At 44.9% G+C, this 19,063-nt stretch overlaps 1 protein-coding gene across 1 annotated transcript in view; it reads right to left on the bottom strand.

Annotated features, from left to right (window-relative positions):
• Rtn4ip1 (reticulon 4 interacting protein 1) overlaps positions 1 to 19,049 on the bottom strand; it is a 40,128-nt gene extending 21,079 nt beyond the window's left edge. Inside the window, exons 1-5 of the mRNA XM_052163238.1 lie at positions 18,486 to 19,049; positions 12,505 to 12,656; positions 10,233 to 10,301; positions 9,315 to 9,439; positions 1,872 to 1,920 (exon numbers count right to left, since the gene is read on the bottom strand). Of these exons, the coding sequence (XP_052019198.1) occupies positions 1,872 to 1,920; positions 9,315 to 9,439; positions 10,233 to 10,301; positions 12,505 to 12,656; positions 18,486 to 18,759 (669 nt within the window). The 5' untranslated portion in view covers positions 18,760 to 19,049. The remainder of the gene's footprint in view (positions 1 to 1,871; positions 1,921 to 9,314; positions 9,440 to 10,232; positions 10,302 to 12,504; positions 12,657 to 18,485) is intronic.
• Positions 19,050 to 19,063: the final 14 nt, after the last annotated feature.

Here is a 19,063-nt window from a genome sequence, read left to right as displayed (position 1 = left end):
ACCCCTGGCCCTCTGCTCCCTGCTGCAGGTGTGAGATCAGCTGCCCCGATGACTGAGGGCCAGAGCACGGCCTTGCTCAGCTCTGTCACAGGCACAGGCACAGGGAAAGGACCTGAGACACGTGGGCTGCCTTTCTTCTTATTCTTTGAGAGTGCCCTTTGATGTATCAAGATTTTTAACTTGATAAAGTTCAACTTACTTGTTATGTTTTTAGCGTCACATCTAAGAGTGCGCTGCCACATCTAAGGTGATGACTATTCATCGCTGGCTCTCTAAGAGTTTTATGGCTGGTGCTCTTACAGTTAATCTTTGATTCACCTTGAATTATTTGGGATATCGAGTGGGGCTGATTTGCTTCCTTTGTATGTGGACATCAAGTTTGTCTTATCTGTCAGAAGGGCACTTTCTCTCACCTAATGTCTTCACCATTCCTTGTTACAAATCAGATGACGGGGCTGGAGACACGGCTCATAAGTTAAGACTGGGCTGCTCTCCCAGAGTCCCACATCAGTTACCAGCTCATAATCACCATCACTCCAACTTGAGGATCTAACGCCCTCTTCTGGTCTCTCGGACGCCTGTACACACATGGCATATTCTCCCAGACACACAGACGCTTCAGTCAGCAAAACTGACTACACATGAATAGATCTGTCTCTGGATATTCTCGTACATCACATGCACTTGCTCACTCACTGGCTCTCTCTCTCTCCCTCACTCCTTCCCTACCTCCCTCTACACACACACACACACACATACACACACATACATACACACACATACATACACACACACATACACACAAATACATACACACACACATACACACACACACACACACACATACACACACACATACACACACACATATATACACACACATACACACACACATACGCACATACACACATACATACACATACACACACATACACACACACATACACACACATACACACACATACACACACATACACATGCACACATACACACACACATACACATACATACACACACACATACACACACACATACACACACATACACAAAGAGGGAGAGGGAGGGAGGAAGGGAGAAAAGGAAGGAAGTAGGGAGGGAGGCAGAAGAGGAGAGAGGAGGAGGAGAGAGACCATCTTGTGCCACCATCCCACTATTTTGATTACTCTAGATTAATAGTAAGATTAAGATTTGGAAATTTGGAACTAATTTTATTCCTTTTCAAAACTTTAGCTATCTGGGTTACCTTGCAATTGTACGTACATTCCAGAATAAACTTGCCACATATGGAAATAAGGTAGTTGACCTTTGTATTGGCTTTACATAGAACACATAGGTCACTTTGAAAGCACACTAGCTTTGTAAATGATATTCTGACTACCGCGTTTCCCTATGTAGTTTAGCATTTCCTGGATGCCCCAGCTTTCTGTTACTGTGTTAAAAGTGACCAAACCCAATCTGGGGAGTAGAGTATCTCAGCTTGCAGGCTACAGTCCATTAGAGAGGAAGTCGGGGCAGGAACTCAAGGCAGGAACTGAAGCAGAGGCCATGGAGGAGTGCTGCTCACTGGCTTGCTTGCCATGACCTAGTCAGCCTGCTTTCTTTATACAACTCAGGAGCACCTGTCCTGGGGTGGCACCATCCACAGTGGGCTGGCCCCTCTCACACTGAACATTAATCAGGAAAATGCCCCAGGAACACGCTCATAAGCCAATTTAATAGACATTCCCTTTCCCAGGTAACTAACCAGAGACGGTGTTAACAAAACTAGCCAGTACACTAGACTCAGTTTTTGAGGAAAGTAATTTATAATATATTTATAAATTCATATAAACAAAAATCGTCCTAGTCACAAGATTAAGAAATCCTTTTACCTGTATCGCAAAAGTACCAACTCCACCTGACGCACCCAAGATTAACGCACTGCAACAGAAGAGAAAGCACAGCGGTGAGGCACTGGGCTCCTGATGAACAGAATTTCTAAAGAGGAAACTTCCTCAGTGACAAACAATCCCCGCAGCAAACAAGGCCATCCTCCTTCCCAAGGCTGAATTACAGCTTTCACCAAGAAGCTGCATAGCTAAAATGAAACCTTTTGTAAACTCTTAGCTGAGAACACAAAACACTCTCAGACCGACAATGTACTTCTGCAGGTGGCATGGATGGCGCCTGGTAACCTCCGCTTCACAATGAATTATTCTGGGCTACAGTTAGCACGCTTCTCTGTAAGGAGGAAGCGTACTCCGCAGTCACATTCCTGACCACATTCCTGCCGAGGCAGAAGGCACACCGTGTGTTCAGGCATGTCTTCCTAAGCTCATCAACTGTCACAGACTCATCCTCTTAGTTTCCTGTGGAAGCCGATGACTGTGTCCCGTCAGCACAGCATCCTGGGCTCCAGGCTCTTAACACAACCACCTGAGCCCTGGGCTTGGGGGGGAGACAACGACCGGCCTGGGGTCCATGGAGGGAGGGGCAGAGGTAAGAAGGGGGGAGGGGGGGAGCCTGACCCTCTACATTTGTGACTCTCCGAAATGTAACACAAGGCTAGGTGTGCGGAGGCAGGGAGAGGGTACAGAACCACCATCCATTTCCCAAAGATTTCCTGAAAGCAAATCAGCAGTCAAAACTCACAGCATGAGGCAGGCAGGCAGGATGGTTCAGTGGGTAAACATGCTTGATGTCAAAGTCTGACCACCTGAGATCAACCATCGGCACTCACAGTGGTGGGGGAGGGGAGCAGAACAAACTCCTGAAAGTTGTTGTCTGCCTCCATACATGTGCTATGAAACATGCATGTGTACACACACAGACGAAGGGGGACACACCCGGACTGCATGGTGTCAAACGTCTAGAACACTGTACCCAGTAGAGGTGAAAGGACACTGTAATGGCTGTCTGGTATCGGACACTATCTTAACTACTACGGAGGCTACCTCGTGAAAACCCCGAGCCCACAGAGAACACTCCTGAGACGAGGGGGAGCCTGCGCCTGCCGCCCACTATCATTATATAACTACCAGTTACGGGCCCTCTATCTTCACTATGAGACAGTATAGAATTTTGCCACCTACTGCTAACCAGTGCCCTGAGCCTTGGAACACACACCCTGCCTGTAATCTTAGCTACTTCATCTTTCCTGTCCCTCATTCAGATCACAGAGGCTGATTATTATCATCTGTTGTGTGTTAAAAGTTATGACTATAATTTCCAAGCCAGCTGTTCCCTTTGAAATATCATTAAATATAATTTTAAAAAGTCTCTTTGAAAATCATATTACTTCTAGAAGTGGTTTTCATCTCAAAACTATGACTAGTGCAGAACAGACGACACTCTGAAGATGTCCCGCCTGCTCCACACTTCAGCCCCAGGCTGTAGCGTTAGTATTTCTAAGTGGGAAGTGTCATAAGGCTGAGGTGCTGGCACACACCTGGAATCGCAGCACTCAGAAGGCTGAGGCAGGAGGATTGTAAACTCAAGGTCAGCCTGGGCAATTCAGTGAGACCGTCTCACACCCAATCATGTAAACAACAACAAAACAGCTATCATACAGATATCCAGCAATTAATTTACCCACAAAACCCTTGACCTTGACTTTTTGATTATTATCTACATTAGTCATATCCCCCTTGAGTAACATCACACTTTTCCTTTAATCTACATTAAGACAGAGAAAAGACAGGCATTTAATCAAGTTTTTAGTTGTCTAACACTGGTCTAACACTTAGTTTTGAATCATAAGCTATTTGCTGAGGAAAATGCCTCTCTGGTGGTGTGAGCGTTTTCCAGTGGCCACTGCTGCTATAAGCACCCCAGCATTAGCATGGCCCCTCCTGGTGAGTCTGTCTGCTTCTGTACAGGGGTGGGGGAAAGAGGACACACTTCACAGACAGGGTTCAAAGGAGAGCAGATATAATGGCTGCCTGGGGTCCAACTGCCAGACATGTCTCTTCCCCAAAACCCTTAATCTGAAGCAGACTCACTTCCTAAATAAAACAGCAAAATGATCTCTCAAAGGAAGGTTCTGCAGCAGTTAGGTTCAGCAGCCAGTGTCAGTTCCCCTCACTGCCACCTGAGGGCGCCCTCACAGTGCAAAGGCGCAGGGAAGCAGGCTCTAGATGGCATGGAGGGTGGACACGAATTTTTCTGGCTGCACAAACTTTAGTTTTGTGTAGGGTCAGGCAGGGCCTGGGCAGGGCCTGTTCTTTTACAAACAAAGTCAAACTCTAAAAGGGCAGCAGGTAAAATACCCTCTAAAGCCAGCAATAAGCTGGTGGGAGCTGGGCGGCTAACCTAACTGTGCTCTATAGAGCACTTCCCACGGAAGCAGGCTGAAGGGATACTGATGGAAACATAGCTGAGACGGGGAATGCTCAAAGCAGGATGAATGGTCAGGTTCATTGTTAGGGTGAGCCTGTCAGCCACGAGGGAGCCCTGGCGGCAGCCCTGCATACACAGTCTTTATGCAATTTAATAAGACTCAGCTATGCCAATCCCAATCAGCTATGAGGAGGTCTCTTCTGTCCTCTCCTGGCTCCTTCCCCCTCCCCCTCTACCAGCCATACTAGATTCAGATGATCAGCTGACTCAGAGACACAGGGGTAGCTTCCTATTTGTGGTCTCACAGTCTGTGATTCTAATTACCCACCCTCAACTGTGGCCCCAAAATGAAAAACTCAAAATTAGAGAAATAAATAATGTCTAAGTTTTAAATAGCTTTTACAAGAGCACATCAATAAAGTGATTCTTTCTGTAGACTCAGAATCCACTCAGGAAGTTATCTTGCACGGATAAGAGGGACTCTTGGCCATTTGCTTTGGATTTAGTGGGAAATACTGTCTGTGGGTCCAAGTCATTTCTGCATGGAATTAAAAGTTCTTGCTAGCTGCTGCGGATTAATAACACCTCTCAGGCCGTGGGGAAGAGAGGAGCCTTGCAATCCCAGCGCTCAGGAGCCTGAGGAGGAGAACGAATGTTGAAAGTCAGCCTAGGGCACACAGAAAGAACCTACTGCAATCTGGCAAGATTGCTCAGCAGGTAGGGACCTGAAGGAAAACTCAATCTCAACAGAAGGTGTCCTCTGCCCTCAGCACATGGGTAGGACAGGCACCAGCACATCACCCCACACAGACCTTTTTAAGAGTCTGTGAGAGGGCTTAGCTGGTAAAGACGCATGCTGCTAGCCCTGAGTGCAGTCCCCAGAACACACATGTGGAAGGAGGGAACTGACTTTTGCAAGTTGTCCTAAGGCCTCCCTGTGCATGCTATGACACATATACATAGGCAAATACAACTTTAAAAACTTTCAGTGCAGAGGAAGACTCCAGTGGGAGGCTTATTTTCCACAGGAGCGGCAGAGACAGAGTGGAAAGAAAGAAGGGTGACAAACGTCAGAACAGGCACCTGCAAGCACAACCTGAAGGAAGCTGGGGGATCACCAGGTGGACACCCTAATTTCAAAGTAAGCACGCTGTGCATTAGGGACAGGGAGTGAACGCTGTTCACTTTCAGCCTGTCTAATTCTGTGAACAGAGTGAGGCAGCCAATTTACAGGACCTGACAAAGATCCTAATCTCAGAATAGAAACCAAACCAAACACCAAAACCTGCAAAGCATTCCTATCAATGAACTGAGTTTCAAGTGGGCACAATTCAAACGTGAAATTTATTTTGTGGAGCAGGTATACTTTAATCTCTAACACTTTTTACTGCTTCTGCCAAACACCATGAATACGATTTTCCCAGCAAGAGCTGAATTTCTGGCAGAGCATGATGCCCAGGTGTGCCCATAGCTCTACCAATCAATAAAACGGTTGGTATCGTTTATGGTTATGTAAACCAATTTACAACGGAGTTTGAGGGAAAGACCATGTGTATGGCTCAAGGCTTCCATCATATACACATACACACACACACACACACAAACACGCGTGCATGCGCATGCACACACGTGCTTGCATGTTTACAGTATTTTAAGTTACTCCCATTTCTTGTGATTGTCACAACTAAGTAACTGGAGAGGTAGGGTATTATTGTAACTCACATGTAATAATTCCACCAAGCTGATATTTCTGGGACCATCAAATGCCAATTGTCCTTTCTAAACTCCAGAAATGTGAGGAATACATTTCTGTTGTTTATAAACCACCACTTTGTAGTAGTTTGTTCTAGGAGAGGAAGGGAATGAGGCACATGGAAAGAAATCCCTGACGCCAATGACCGAGGCTCCTCAAGGAATTGCACTCCAGTTTAGTTCTCACAGGGACTGTACCAGTTAACAGATAATATTTGTATTTAATGGCCTTGGGGCTGCTAAGATAAAGCACTGGGTGAAGGCATTTGCCACCAAGTCTGAAAAGCAGAGTTTGTTGCCAGAACCTATGTGGTGGCAGGAACCATCTTCCAAGCACTGTCCTCTGAACTCCATGTACACACTGTGGTGTGCACATGCTCTCACACGCAAGGAAATTAAATATACATATTCATAAAATATAATTCATATTCTGTTTACATTTTTAAAGTATGTAATGACTTTAAAGACATAAAATTCTCCCACTTCTCAAAGCTCTTCTTACAACCTAGGATGCTATGTTCAGACACTCCGAGGAAACAGCAAAGAGACCACAAACAGCATACGGCCACTTGGTGAGGTAACAGCAGACAAGAGAGTAGATCCCAGGGCTAGTAGATTCCCCAGTACTAGGCTTTAACAGACAGTAACAGTAAGCCAAATAATTACATAAATGAACACCAAGGTGGGCACTGACAGTGATAAATCTAAGGAAAAGCAGTTAGATTTCTGTCTGTGGTAGGATGAATAGGTATGGCCCCCGTAATCTCATGTGCTCGAATGCTGGAACCACAGGGAGCAGCACTATTAGGAGGTGTGGCCTTGTTGGAGGAAGTGTGTCGCTCTGGGGCTGGGCTTGAGGTCTCATATGTTCAAGCTACACCCAGGGTGGTACAGTCTCTCCTCCCGGCTGCCTTCAGATCAAGAGGTAGAACTCTCAGCTCCTCCAGCACCATGCCTGCCTGGACTCTGCCATGCTTTCTGCTGTGAAGATAACGGACTGAACCTCTGAACGTGTAAGCCAGCCCCAATTAAATGTTGTCCTATAAAAGAGTTGCCACGGTCATGGTGTCTCTTTACATCAATGAAACCCTAAGACACTGTCCCTACATTTTTTTTTACAGTATAGCAAAACCTGTTCTGAGAGCCCTGTACCAGCAAAGAAACAAGAGGTCTGCAACAATGCCATACACACAGCCACATGGGCACAGTGAGTCCATGATTCTTAAGGGAAAGGAATCAAAACAATAACACTTCCAATAAGTGTCTAAACATCTGCAAGATCTCTACAGGTTTGGAAGAGATAAAACCTGTGGTCAGATCTGCTCCATTTGAACCTCGGAACCGATAGATAACCCATGAAAACTGGAGAAAGAGGGTCGGCCTTTAGAATAAACATTTGCCTTTAATTCTGAGCTGCACTGCAGCACCTTTGCCTTTAATTCTGAGCTGCACTGCAGCGCCTCATCAGAAATAAAGCCTAACCGTATGCAAATGCGGTGCTTTAGTGCCCGCATTAAAGTGTGATGTTTCATAACGGGAAAGCAGAGTGGCACAGGCTTTAATTGTAATAAGAAATAAAGAAAACAAGTGTGGGGCTGGAGAGCTGGGTCAGCGGGTAAAGTCACCTGCCACCCCACCTGGGGACCTGAGCTCCATGTGAGGGCCACGTGGTAGAAGGAGGGAACCAGCACGTTGCCCTCTGATAGTGCACACCCCCTCCCCACACATACACAAACGAGCGTATTGAAAAACAGCAATAACAAAAACTGTGTTATTTTATTCCAGTATTACCTACAGGTCTCCCCCTCCTTTCAGTGACTAACTGGTCCAGAATAACCTACTTTCCTACCGACAAATAGACAACAATCGTGATTTTTACTGTCAACTTTCTTTATAAAAGAGCTTTTTCACTTGGATGTTAAATTAGCATAAGTTAACATTTATGTTAAATAATGTTAATATTTAACATTTTGGGGGGAGGGGTGCATTCTCTCCTTTGCATATTGTCCAAGGCTGGGAGTGACCTCCAGCTATCAGGTCAGCCGAAGCACCTTCTTCTACAGGGCCAGTTCACTGGTCCCTAGGTCAACTTCCTAAAATACTAACTACACTATAATGTCCTTGTTAATAGCAGACGCCACCATTTATTGAGTGTCACCATCTTTATCTGTATAATCTCACTTGATCTTTAAGAAAAACAAAACTCAGAGAAATGACTGACTGGGTCACCCAGCTATGAAGCAGCAGAATCAGAACATGAATAAGGAGCTAAGAGTCCCTGGCTCCACGGGGTTTACTTCAGAGCCTCTGTGGCTATCTGTACGACCTGCCCCTTGCACACTGGTTGTTCTTGTGCATACATAACCATGATAAGTTTGTAAATTGGGTAAAATAATGAATAAAACTCTGTAATTTGTAACCAGCAGACAATCTAACAATATGCCGGAATACAGTTAGATGGACTGAGGCCTCCCTCTTGCTCCCTCGGAACACCTCACTCTCCTGAACATCTCGGACCCTGGTTGATCACTGGCGGCAGAAACTGTAGAAGGACAACTGAGCCCAGGCTGTCACTGCATCCCAGCTGGCCTAAGCCAGCCTCTATTCTTGTCACTAGAGCATCAGCACCAGCCTCGAAGGGAGCTCAAGAAGCTTCAACAGCCGTTGGTAGGCTCACTACCATTGACAAACTTGTGAGCATGCCCAGGCCAGGGCAGAAAGCACTACTCTCAGCTCGGCGTGATCTTTACACACAGCACAAGGCCCTCACCCTTTCTAGTAGCCTCACAAAAGCTGAGCCTCGTCTCAGGAGGTTCACATAGAAAATTTTGCCCCAGTGCTCAAGAGATGACTCAGCTGTGATGACCACTTGTGCTCTTTCGAGGACACAGGCTCCCTTTTAGGGCGCAGACTGCGTGGCTCCTGTAACTCCAGCTCCAAGAGATCTAGTGCTTTCCTCTGGCCAAGGCCCCTGCATGCATCTGGTGCACATAAACTCACACGAGCATGCATGCAGTACACATATATGTAAGGGAAAAAGTTTAAACGCTCTAAAATAGGAGATTCTGACTCCTAGAGATCCCAACTATACATCTTGTATTCCCCATCCAATCTGCTGAGAATGCGGCTTTAAAATAAAATGTATCAAGTGTTAGCATAACCGCCCATGCAGCTAATGGTAATCTCAGCATGAGCAGATCTACCCTACAGAACCAGACCCTCAGAGATCGCCATGGGCCACTTACCGCTTCCCCATGCAGTTCCTGTCACTCAGGCCGCCGACCTTGTTTATGGCAGACCAGGCTGTGAGAGCCACATACGGCAGAGAGGCAGCTTGAGTATGAGTGAGCGACTTGGGCTTGTGTGAAACCTACATTGAAAGAAAATGGTCAACGCTGAGGAGGAGCTTGTAAGCCTCCATAGATGGCTAAGCACCTTTAACCTCTCAGGAAAGCAAGAATTCGCACAGAGAACTTAATAAACTACTCTGGTTCGGTGTTTGCTGTACACCTACTCCAGGTGTCTCAGAATCCAAGCAGCTCTTCGCCTGCCTCTCAGAGGCTCAGTCATGCTTTGCAGGACACACTATTAGATACAGATACTTCACTGTTTCTTTTAAAAGACCTCAGATGGGGTTCATGTGAGACCCAACTATATACCCAGAGTTAAATTCAAACAAACTGCAAATCCCGAAAAACACATTTTAATTAGTTTTTGAAATTAACTGCTTCCTTACTGTTTTCTGGAAAGCAATGTTCTAGCCTTTCCCCACCCTGTAACCCCTCCCCCAGGCTTCCTTCTGTGGCCCATTCCCTCAATGTTAACCGCTCCTCTCTATCTAGACCTAGGTCCCTTCACTCTAAAGCTTCTGCAGCCACTCTGCACAGCCTGACACCTCCACACCTCTCCCGTGGATCTACGTGGTCCATTCGGGGCGGAGGGGAGAAACTGGCGGGCCTCCAAATCTCCGTCCAAGTCTCTGCTCTATGGGATAAAGATGGCTGCTCTGGCAGGCAGTGCTAACAAAAACACCAAATATTTCCCACCCTTTCAAAGGTTCCTATTCTTTATTTTAGCTCCAAAACATGAAGCTAATCTGAAAAGCCACCAGGGACTCTAGAGTCATTCTTACACAGCTATGCATTTCAGCAGACAGTAGTTACCTCATTCCCACTGACCACAACAAATTCTGAGAGAGTGCCTTGTTTCCAAGGAGGAACTGCAGCCCAGACCTGAAACACAGAGCCAGACAGCTTTATTAGATACAGAAATTTCTGATTGAAGCTAAGCAGGAAGATATTCCCTAATACACGGCTACCCAGAGGAGGGGAGGGGCTCTAGTACAAAAAAGTTAAGTTTAACATGATACAAATTTTGTGCTGAGTATGACTCTGGAGGTATCAACTCAAACCACATTGGAAGCACACACTAAAATATCCTGCCGCAGTCAGCAAGGCTTTTCCGGGGCTTGAGTATTGCCTCTGCACTTACTAACTATCGTTCTCAACGTCTCCTTACTTATATATATTCTGGAGACCGATCTCATTGGGTAGCCCAGAGTGACTGCAAACTTTTAATCTTCTCATGTTGGACTGCCTAGGGCTGCGATTACAGATGAACCGCACCACACCCAGTCGACTTCATTGCAGAGCTTCCTCGCCCGCACCCTGGCCTGGCTGTGCTAACTTACACGGATCAATCTTCTCAGTGAAAAGGAACTAGAACATGGCTATGTTATGAGTTCTCTCCTATGTCATAGCAAAAATGTCCAAAGTGACAACTCACAGAACATTATAGCACTTATATGTTATATTAGAACTTAGCTATCTCAAAAGCAGCTAACCCATAAGTAGAAACTATCATTTAAAGACTCAACAAAATAAACCAGGTAGTCCGAACCCTACCTGTTCTAAAGTCTTCCAGTTCTTAAGGACTAGAGTTAGAAAGCTCAACTATACACTGGGCATGGGCACGGTGGCTCACGCAGTAACTGTAGTGCTGAGGAGGCCAAGGCCCGGCCACAAGCGCAAGACAAGCGGGGTTAACACGGTGTGCTCCCAGCCAGGATGACCCTGTCCCCAGCCATTCAAAACAAGGAACAAAAGTGCTCTGGCCAGAGGACAGTGGTGACCGTCTATCTGCAAAGGAAGTAGGATGAGCCAGAGGAATTGTACACACCTGCCACCCCAGGACTTAGGATGTAGAGCAGAAGATTAGGCACAAACCATCCTCAGCTACAAGCAAGTTCAAGACCAGCTATAGCCAGTCTAAAAATTATTTTAAAAATTAAAAAGTAGAAGTTGGATATGGTGGTACACTTAGGAGGCAGAAGCAATCAGATCTCTGTGAGTTTGAAGCCAGCCTAGTTAATGTAGTAACTAACAGGACAGCCAGGGCTATTACATAAAAACCCTATCTAAAAAAAAATGTGTGTGTGTGTGTGTGTGTGTGTGTGTGTGAGAGAGAGAGAGAGAGAGAGAGAGAGAGAGAGAGAGAGAGATGTATGTTATGTATGGTGTTTATAAATAAATAAAATGTATATATGTGAGAATAAAAATTGCATATTTAAAAGGGGAATAAAGAGTTAGGGAGCTAGGACATGCCAGTAAACCTGGCCTTTGGGACGTAGACACAGCAGAATTGTAAGTTCAAGAGTACCCTCACTGTGATGGTTTGAAGGAGAATGACCCCCACCCCCCCCCCATAGGCTCATATATTCGCATGCTCAGTTGATGAACTGTTTGCCAAGGATTAGAAGGCGTGACCTTGTCAGAGTAGCTATATCCTTGATGGAGGAGGTGTGTCCCGGAGGTCAAAATCCCATGCTACACCCAAGGCCTCTTAGATCAGTAGGTAAAAACTCTCAGCTACCTCTCTAGCATCATGTCTGCCTGCATGCTCCCAACCTTGGACTAACCTGGGAAACTATAAGCAAGCCCCAATTAAACACTTCCTAAGAGTTCCTTGGTCATAGTATCTCTCCAGGGCAACAGAACTGTAACTAAGATACTTACCTATGTAACGAGTTGAGAGATAACGAGTTGAGATCAGTTTATCTTACATAAAAACCAGTCTCTAAAAACAAAAGAAAAGGGGGGGGGGGGAGGCAGACAGGGGGAAGGGGAGGAGAGGGGAAGGAGAGGGGGCAGGAGGGGGGAAGACAGGAGGAGGAGAGGAGGAGGAGAGGGGGAGGAGAGAGGAAGGAGGGGGAGGAGAGGGGGAGGAGAGGGGGCAGGAGGGGGGAAGAGAGGAGGAGGAGAGGGGGAGGAGAGAGGAAGGAGGGGGAGGAGAGGGGGAGGAGAGGGAGGAGAAGGGAGGAGAAAGGGGCAGGAGGGAAGCAGAAGGGGATGAGAGAGGGAAGCAGAAGGGGATGAGAGAGGAGAGGGGAGGGGAGGGGAGGGAGGAAAGACACAGGAAGTTAAAGGACCCGCTCACCTCATCCCCAGGCTGGAAATACTTGACGTCAAGCCCACACTCCATCACTACTCCAGAGACATCCCGACCCAGAGTCAGCGGAAACTCTTCTCCTCTGGTTTTCATGTGCAGAGGATCACGCTTCATATTTAGAGCTGTGGCTCCATAGCCACCTAAAAAATACAATTTATCTGTGTCTTAAAGCAAAGAGTCAGAGTGGTTTTCAAATACTATAGGATTACAGGCAGACCAGTGTCAGACACTCAAAATGTAGGCTCTAACACAACAAACGTTACAGTTTTTGCCACCATGCAGTAAAGCACAAAAACCAGGCATTGTTCCTCTTAAGGAAATTTTCCTAGAAAGCAGCAAACATTTATTAAACTAAAATCGCAATTGCTCAAAGTTTCTCTGGAACTCAGCCTGTGAATGAAGATGGTATCTCCATGAATTTACTCCTTTACAAACTTAAGCTTTCAGATAGGACCTTGCTGTGACCCAGGCTGGCCGTATTCAGCCTCCTGTCTCAGCCCAAATGTTGGGATCACAGCTAAGTGCCACTGTGCGTGCATACACACACACACACACACACACACACAACACACAAATAGTTTTAATTTAATACTAAGTCTGGTAAAGAAGAAAAATGTTCAAGTTATATAAAGAACGCCTGCATATTAAAGTACCTGCTACTCAATATAAATAAGAAGTATGTTCAGGTTATAAAGAAGTCATGGGCATTAAAGTACCTGGTGTCAGTAATAAGTGTGAGTCTAGTCCACACCTCCTAAAAATCTATCTAGAATTATAATTTCGAATAAGAAAAAAGAATTTATGTGGAAAAGAGCCATTTATGATCAAGTCGAATTGCATTATACCTGGGGATGGGGGGTGGGGAGTGGAGAATGGGGGTGGGGACATTGGTTGTTTTTTTTGTTGTTGTTGTTGTTTTTTGAGACACTTTTACTATGTAGCCTTGGGTTGACCTGGACTTGCTAAGTAGATCAAGCCGGCCTCACAGAGATCATCTGCCTCTGCCTCCCCAGTGTTAGGATTAAAGGCGTGTGGTACTATATGCAAACCCACATCTTGTTTTTAGGGATATTTATACCAATAACAGATAAATCAAACTGAAGCCAGTATTTTGGTTCAATAATTTAACTACTCTATCTGCAATGATAACCCCAAGCAGTAGCTGGGCCTAGCTCTTCCAGGGAGTTCTGAGAGTCAAAGGAAGGCCTTGAAAATATGTAAGGCTGTTCTCGAGTAAGACCAAAACAGCTAAGGAAAATTCTAAACAAAGTATGCATAAGCCGGGTGTGGTGGCGCACGCCTGTAATCCCAGCACTCGGGAGGCAGAGGCAGGTGGATTTCTGAGTTCGAGGCCAGACTGGTATACAGAGTGAGTTCCAGGACAGCCAGGGCTACACAGAGAAACCCTGTCTCGGAAAACCAAAAGTATGTATAACAACACAGACCACCATGGCAGAAGAAAGAAATAATAATAATGATAAAGTCGTAGCTTGTGTGAGTGACCCAGTACAAAAGAAAACAGAAATGCAGGAGAGAACAGGTGCCCCAGGAAGGGGAGAGGATGGGCTCAGAATGACAAGCAGAAGGTTGGTCCCAGAGGGACAGTGACAACCGGTCCACGCAGCACAAGGAAAGGTAGACACAGACAGAGGCTGGCAGGTGGGGAGTCTACACAAGTTGTTTTTCTAATTAAAAAAAAAAAAAAAAATCAAGCCACATGGGAAAAAATGAAAGTTGGGATACTGCCAGAAAAATCTAGGCTGCTGGTCCTTCTGCACCATTCCACATTTGCCCTCTGGCTAGCTTGAGCTGCACTCCGTCACAGAACAGAGACTCGAGAGGGCACAGGTTCTTTTTGCCTGTCTTTATTTATTTCCCTCTACTAAGACACAGCAATTTACTCACCGAAACTCTTTGTGGTTTGGACAGCAGAAGTGGACACAATTTAGTTGTAAACTTGAAGAAAAGTTCCAGCCCTTTCTGAGGTCCCAAGCCAACAGTTCAGGTTGTTTCCCACAGTTTTCTCAATAAGCTTAATATGCTATATACCAAGAGCAGCTAAGCCTAGCTAGTCATGACAAACGGAACCTGTTTGGTGACAAAATAGGGTTTAAATTCATCGTCCCAGCTGTGGGTGGTGGCGTGTGCACACCTGTCATCTCAGTGCTTAGGGAACACAGACACGAGGACTGGGCTAGTCCACCTACAAGGGACTCTTCACAAAAAATAAGAGGGCCTCCCCTGGCAGGGGCATAATTCGTTCAGAGTTGGGCTAAGTTAGAAAATCCCCAAGATTCCCTCAATTTCAGAGATTTTAATCCCATCTAAAGAAAGCAAAATGTGTTGTATATACTGTTGGTTATATTATTTTTAAGTTATTCATTGATTTGGTAATTTCTATGATTTATTATTTTATGTCTAATGGTAGTGGCCATTTTCAGAAAAGCAGCCTTTATCTATCATAATAGATGTGTCTCTTGTTTTCTTCTCAAGGGAAATAATTTTCTACTCAAATATTTCCCAAAGTTACCATTTTCAGGTATCTTCTGCAACAATAATACTGTCTCAAAAAGCAGTCAAGAACTGAAGGATAACTTACAAATGGTATTACGCAGTCAAGTAGTTAGACACCAGATCATCTCAAAAATAATCTATAAAAGTAAAATGTGCTATAGTATTACACGAAACAGTAGCCAAGAAACATCTGGACCCAGCCACTCTATTGAAATGAAACTATACACAGCACAGACTGTATATGTATATCTTATAAACAGAATTACCTTCAAGCCCAATGTAAAAATAAGAAAATTTAGAATGAAGGTAAATCATATGCATCTAGGAGTATCAGTCATTACATCTACACGAAGCTAGAGGGGAGAGTTGAAATGGCCCCCTCCCCGCACTGGAAAACAGTTAAAGTAGACAAGAAAGGAAAGGTATTTCCAATGCATTATTATTGTTGTTGTTCTTGTTATTTTGGTTTTTGGAGACACTTTAATGGCCTAGCCCTAGATGGCCTTGAGCTCCCAGTTCCCCAGCTGATTCCCCAACTATTTGTAAACTGTTTGTCTGCAGTTCTGAGAGGACCTAGGCCAACTCAGACTTCAGTGAATCAGAGTATGACCTTGACCTTCCCATTCTCTAGATCTGCAATGCGGTGCCAGGACTCCAGGTGTGCACTGCCACGCCCTGCTTGTCCAGTGCTAGAGCTCAAACCAGGGCTCTGGTCAGGCAGCTATCACCTGAGCTATCTCCCTGGTTTCAGGGATTTTCCAACTACAAACATTTTAAGACTCCAAACCTTTCTCCAAATTTCTTCCTCTGAAGAAACGCTACTAGTCCTTATTTTACCAGATAAAAGAAAAGTAATTTTAGGAATACTTTACTCAAATATCCACAGTATTATCAAGATAACATGTAATTAATATAAAATTCCTGACTTTTGTTTTATGGTTGTTTGTTGCTGTTAACACTGGAGATCATGCCCAGGGCCTTACACGGCTATGCAGAGGAATTACTACCACTGAGCCATAAGCTGTCCCTGATAAAAATCTAAGACAAGTTTAACTGTTTTCTGTCTTGCTAAGTATTTGAGGCTAGAGTGTTTACAGTGACTGCACTTCAGCATCCTCTCTCACAGCCGAGGGCTGGTGGCTGCTCTCCTCAGCACCACAGCTCTAGGGGGTCACTGTGCTAACCTAACATCTATGAATCTGGATGTGACTCCCCAGATCCAGAGGCTCTCCAGGTTCCGAATGCCTGCAATCTGAACAATGAGTCTAAAAAAAGTGTCTTCTTTTCCAACAGTCTGAACAGGGCAACATTTTCATCATTATTTCAAACAACAGGGTAACAGAATACAGAACCATGTATGAAAATCCAGATGTTGTAGTAAACTGGCATCAAAGAAGTACTGAAGTATAAAACAGTACTAATCATTCCAATAAATTTCCTTACTTATTTTGGAAAATAATTTTTATATCATATTAAACTGTATTTATTTAGGGCATAGCAAAATGTGACACAGGAACCTTTCCATGGTGACTTCTCTCCTTCTTCCATGCAAATCACAGGGAATGAACTTGGGTCTCTCAGCTTGCCAGCAAGTGCCTTTCCCCGCCGGGCCATCACTGACATAAATAGTTCTATTCCAGAAACCTCTTTGGAGTTAAATCCTGGGCTATATCAACCACTGCCCAACAGAGTGCTGTACATCTCTATCTCTCAGCTAGTTCATACTTTTCTCCCGTTTTAATTTTGTATTTACTACATTTTAAAACTGCTGGGCAGTGGTGATGCACGCCTGTAATCCCAGCACTCTGGGAGGCAGAGGCAGGCAGATTTCTGAGTTCGAGGCCAGCCTGGTCTACAGAGTGAGTTCCAGGACAGCCAGGGCTATACAGAGAAATCCTATCTCGAAAAAAACCAAATCAAAATAAATAAATAAATAAGTAAATACTTCAGAATCTGTTCAAATTCCTAATAAGATGGTTATAGCTTACATAAAAGTCAGTCATTTTTTAGGAACCAATGAGACTTAAAGTCTAGTTTGAGAATTGCTACTCTATTACATCATTTCTTGAGAAAAAGTAAAGTTGATCTTAACATTTTCTTCTCCTTTAAACTTAATTGGTGACCAGACAATCCACACACACACTTGCATGCACATATACATATACAAACACAAATAGACACAATCACAGGCACTCACACAATGCTCACACACATACACATACATGCTCACATGCATGCACATTTGTGCGCACACAAGCACACACACATATGAACATATGCAAACATAAAAACTAAGTTTGTCCCACACTAAGTCATACATGAACATTGTTGCTGAGGCGCTGAAGGCACTGGAGGCCCCCACGAGCCCTTCAGAGCACTGACCCAGAGCTAAGCATACGGCATCTTCCTTAACACTAGGTGGTTAACTGCCTGGGAATTAGTCATCTAACATGGTCATCTTCAGAAGACATGGATGCGTTCCCATAAGCAGCACTGACAATATTTTTGATAGTTTTTTTCCAGAATTAAAGTAATTTGTAAATACAAATCAATCTGTTCAGCACTGTAATAGAATCACAGTATAGAATAAAAGAATACATTTAAGGAATGCTCTCTCCAAGGTTTTCAGTATGACCCAGCAAGAGAAAACAGGATAACATTATCCCAGCTTCAACAGGTGTATAACAAGAAAACACATTTTAGCTGGGGGTGGGGATATGAGAGATGACGAGGATGCTGTGCCCATATCAGGAGTCCCGCTCTGTGGCTTGGCCCACTGGGCCCATAGCAGAAGCTGTGAACAGTGGGACAGCAAGAAGGACACAGAAATGACATAAACCCAAACACTGAACTGATGGGGAAACATCACCAAACTCTGGAACCTGTGCTGTACCCTAAAATTACCACAGAGCAAATCAACAGTAGGTATCACCTCTCAGTCCCAACTTACATGGCAAGCAAACACATTTACCAAAAGATTAAAGTAAACCTTGGCAGTTGTGACGCCATAACTTGGGAAATATTTGCAGGGATGTTACCAGAAACCTACTCGGTTCTGGATGGCTCTGCCTAAAGAGGTGTTTGCCACCAAGCCTGAGCCTACACGGTGGGAGGTGGAAACCCACTCCCACAAGATGTCCTTTGACCTCCACTTGTGCCCTGTTCCACACACCCAAACACAAAATAAATACATGTAATAGGAAACCTAAATGACTCCTTCAAGCCAACCAAAATGTAGTCTATTAACTAGGAATGGTAGTCCAGCCCCTACTGCATCCCAGGACTGGAGAGGCAGAAGAGGAGGCTGCGAAGTGGAGACCCATCAGGGGTATACAATGTGCTGGAGGCCAGCCTGGGCTAGACAACGAACTCTCGTTTCAAAACAAAAACAACAAAACACCTGTGCGCCCCGTGAATTTTTAATCTGAAAAAACCAACAAACCTGGACAACTTACTTCTCATATTAACATCTATAGGATTTACACTGGCAGCATGGACTTTGATAATGACTTCGTTTGGATAGTGTATGATAGGTAACATCATGTTCTGGGTGAACCGAAGGACTTCATTCTTTCCATATTTATCTATCACCCAAGCGGGCATGACAGTGCTCCTCGCAGACGTAGTACTAATGCCTCTAAACGGTGGCTTTGGGATAACTTTCCTTCTCCAGAAGCAGGCGGCGGCACAAGCACTTCTTCTAAGGACACAGATCTTCAAAACTTCCATCCTGAGCAGGGATGGAGAACGATTCCTCAAAAAGAAAAAAAAAGAAAAAAGAAAAAAAGGAGGAGCAGAGAGTGCGGCGGCGGAGAAAGGACCCTAAGGGGTCAAACTAACACATTTCAGCCAAAGTCTGCCAAACCCACTGGTCAATTAAGGGAGGAGGAGCTTTCGGAAACAAACTCAACCTACAGCAGCAACAGAAGGAGATAGAATTGCTACTGTGCTCCCCACATCAGAAATGTCCCAGTTGGCGTCCAGCCAGCACTCTGGCCATTCCTTCCTTACGCCCTCCTTCTCCTTAAGGAAA

This window comes from Apodemus sylvaticus, chromosome 19 (genome assembly GCF_947179515.1).
Source record: "Apodemus sylvaticus chromosome 19, mApoSyl1.1, whole genome shotgun sequence".
Taxonomy (NCBI): domain Eukaryota; kingdom Metazoa; phylum Chordata; class Mammalia; order Rodentia; family Muridae; genus Apodemus; species Apodemus sylvaticus.
The sequence above is the reverse complement of the archived record's forward strand: the minus strand, read 5'-3'. Positions and strand labels throughout refer to the sequence as shown.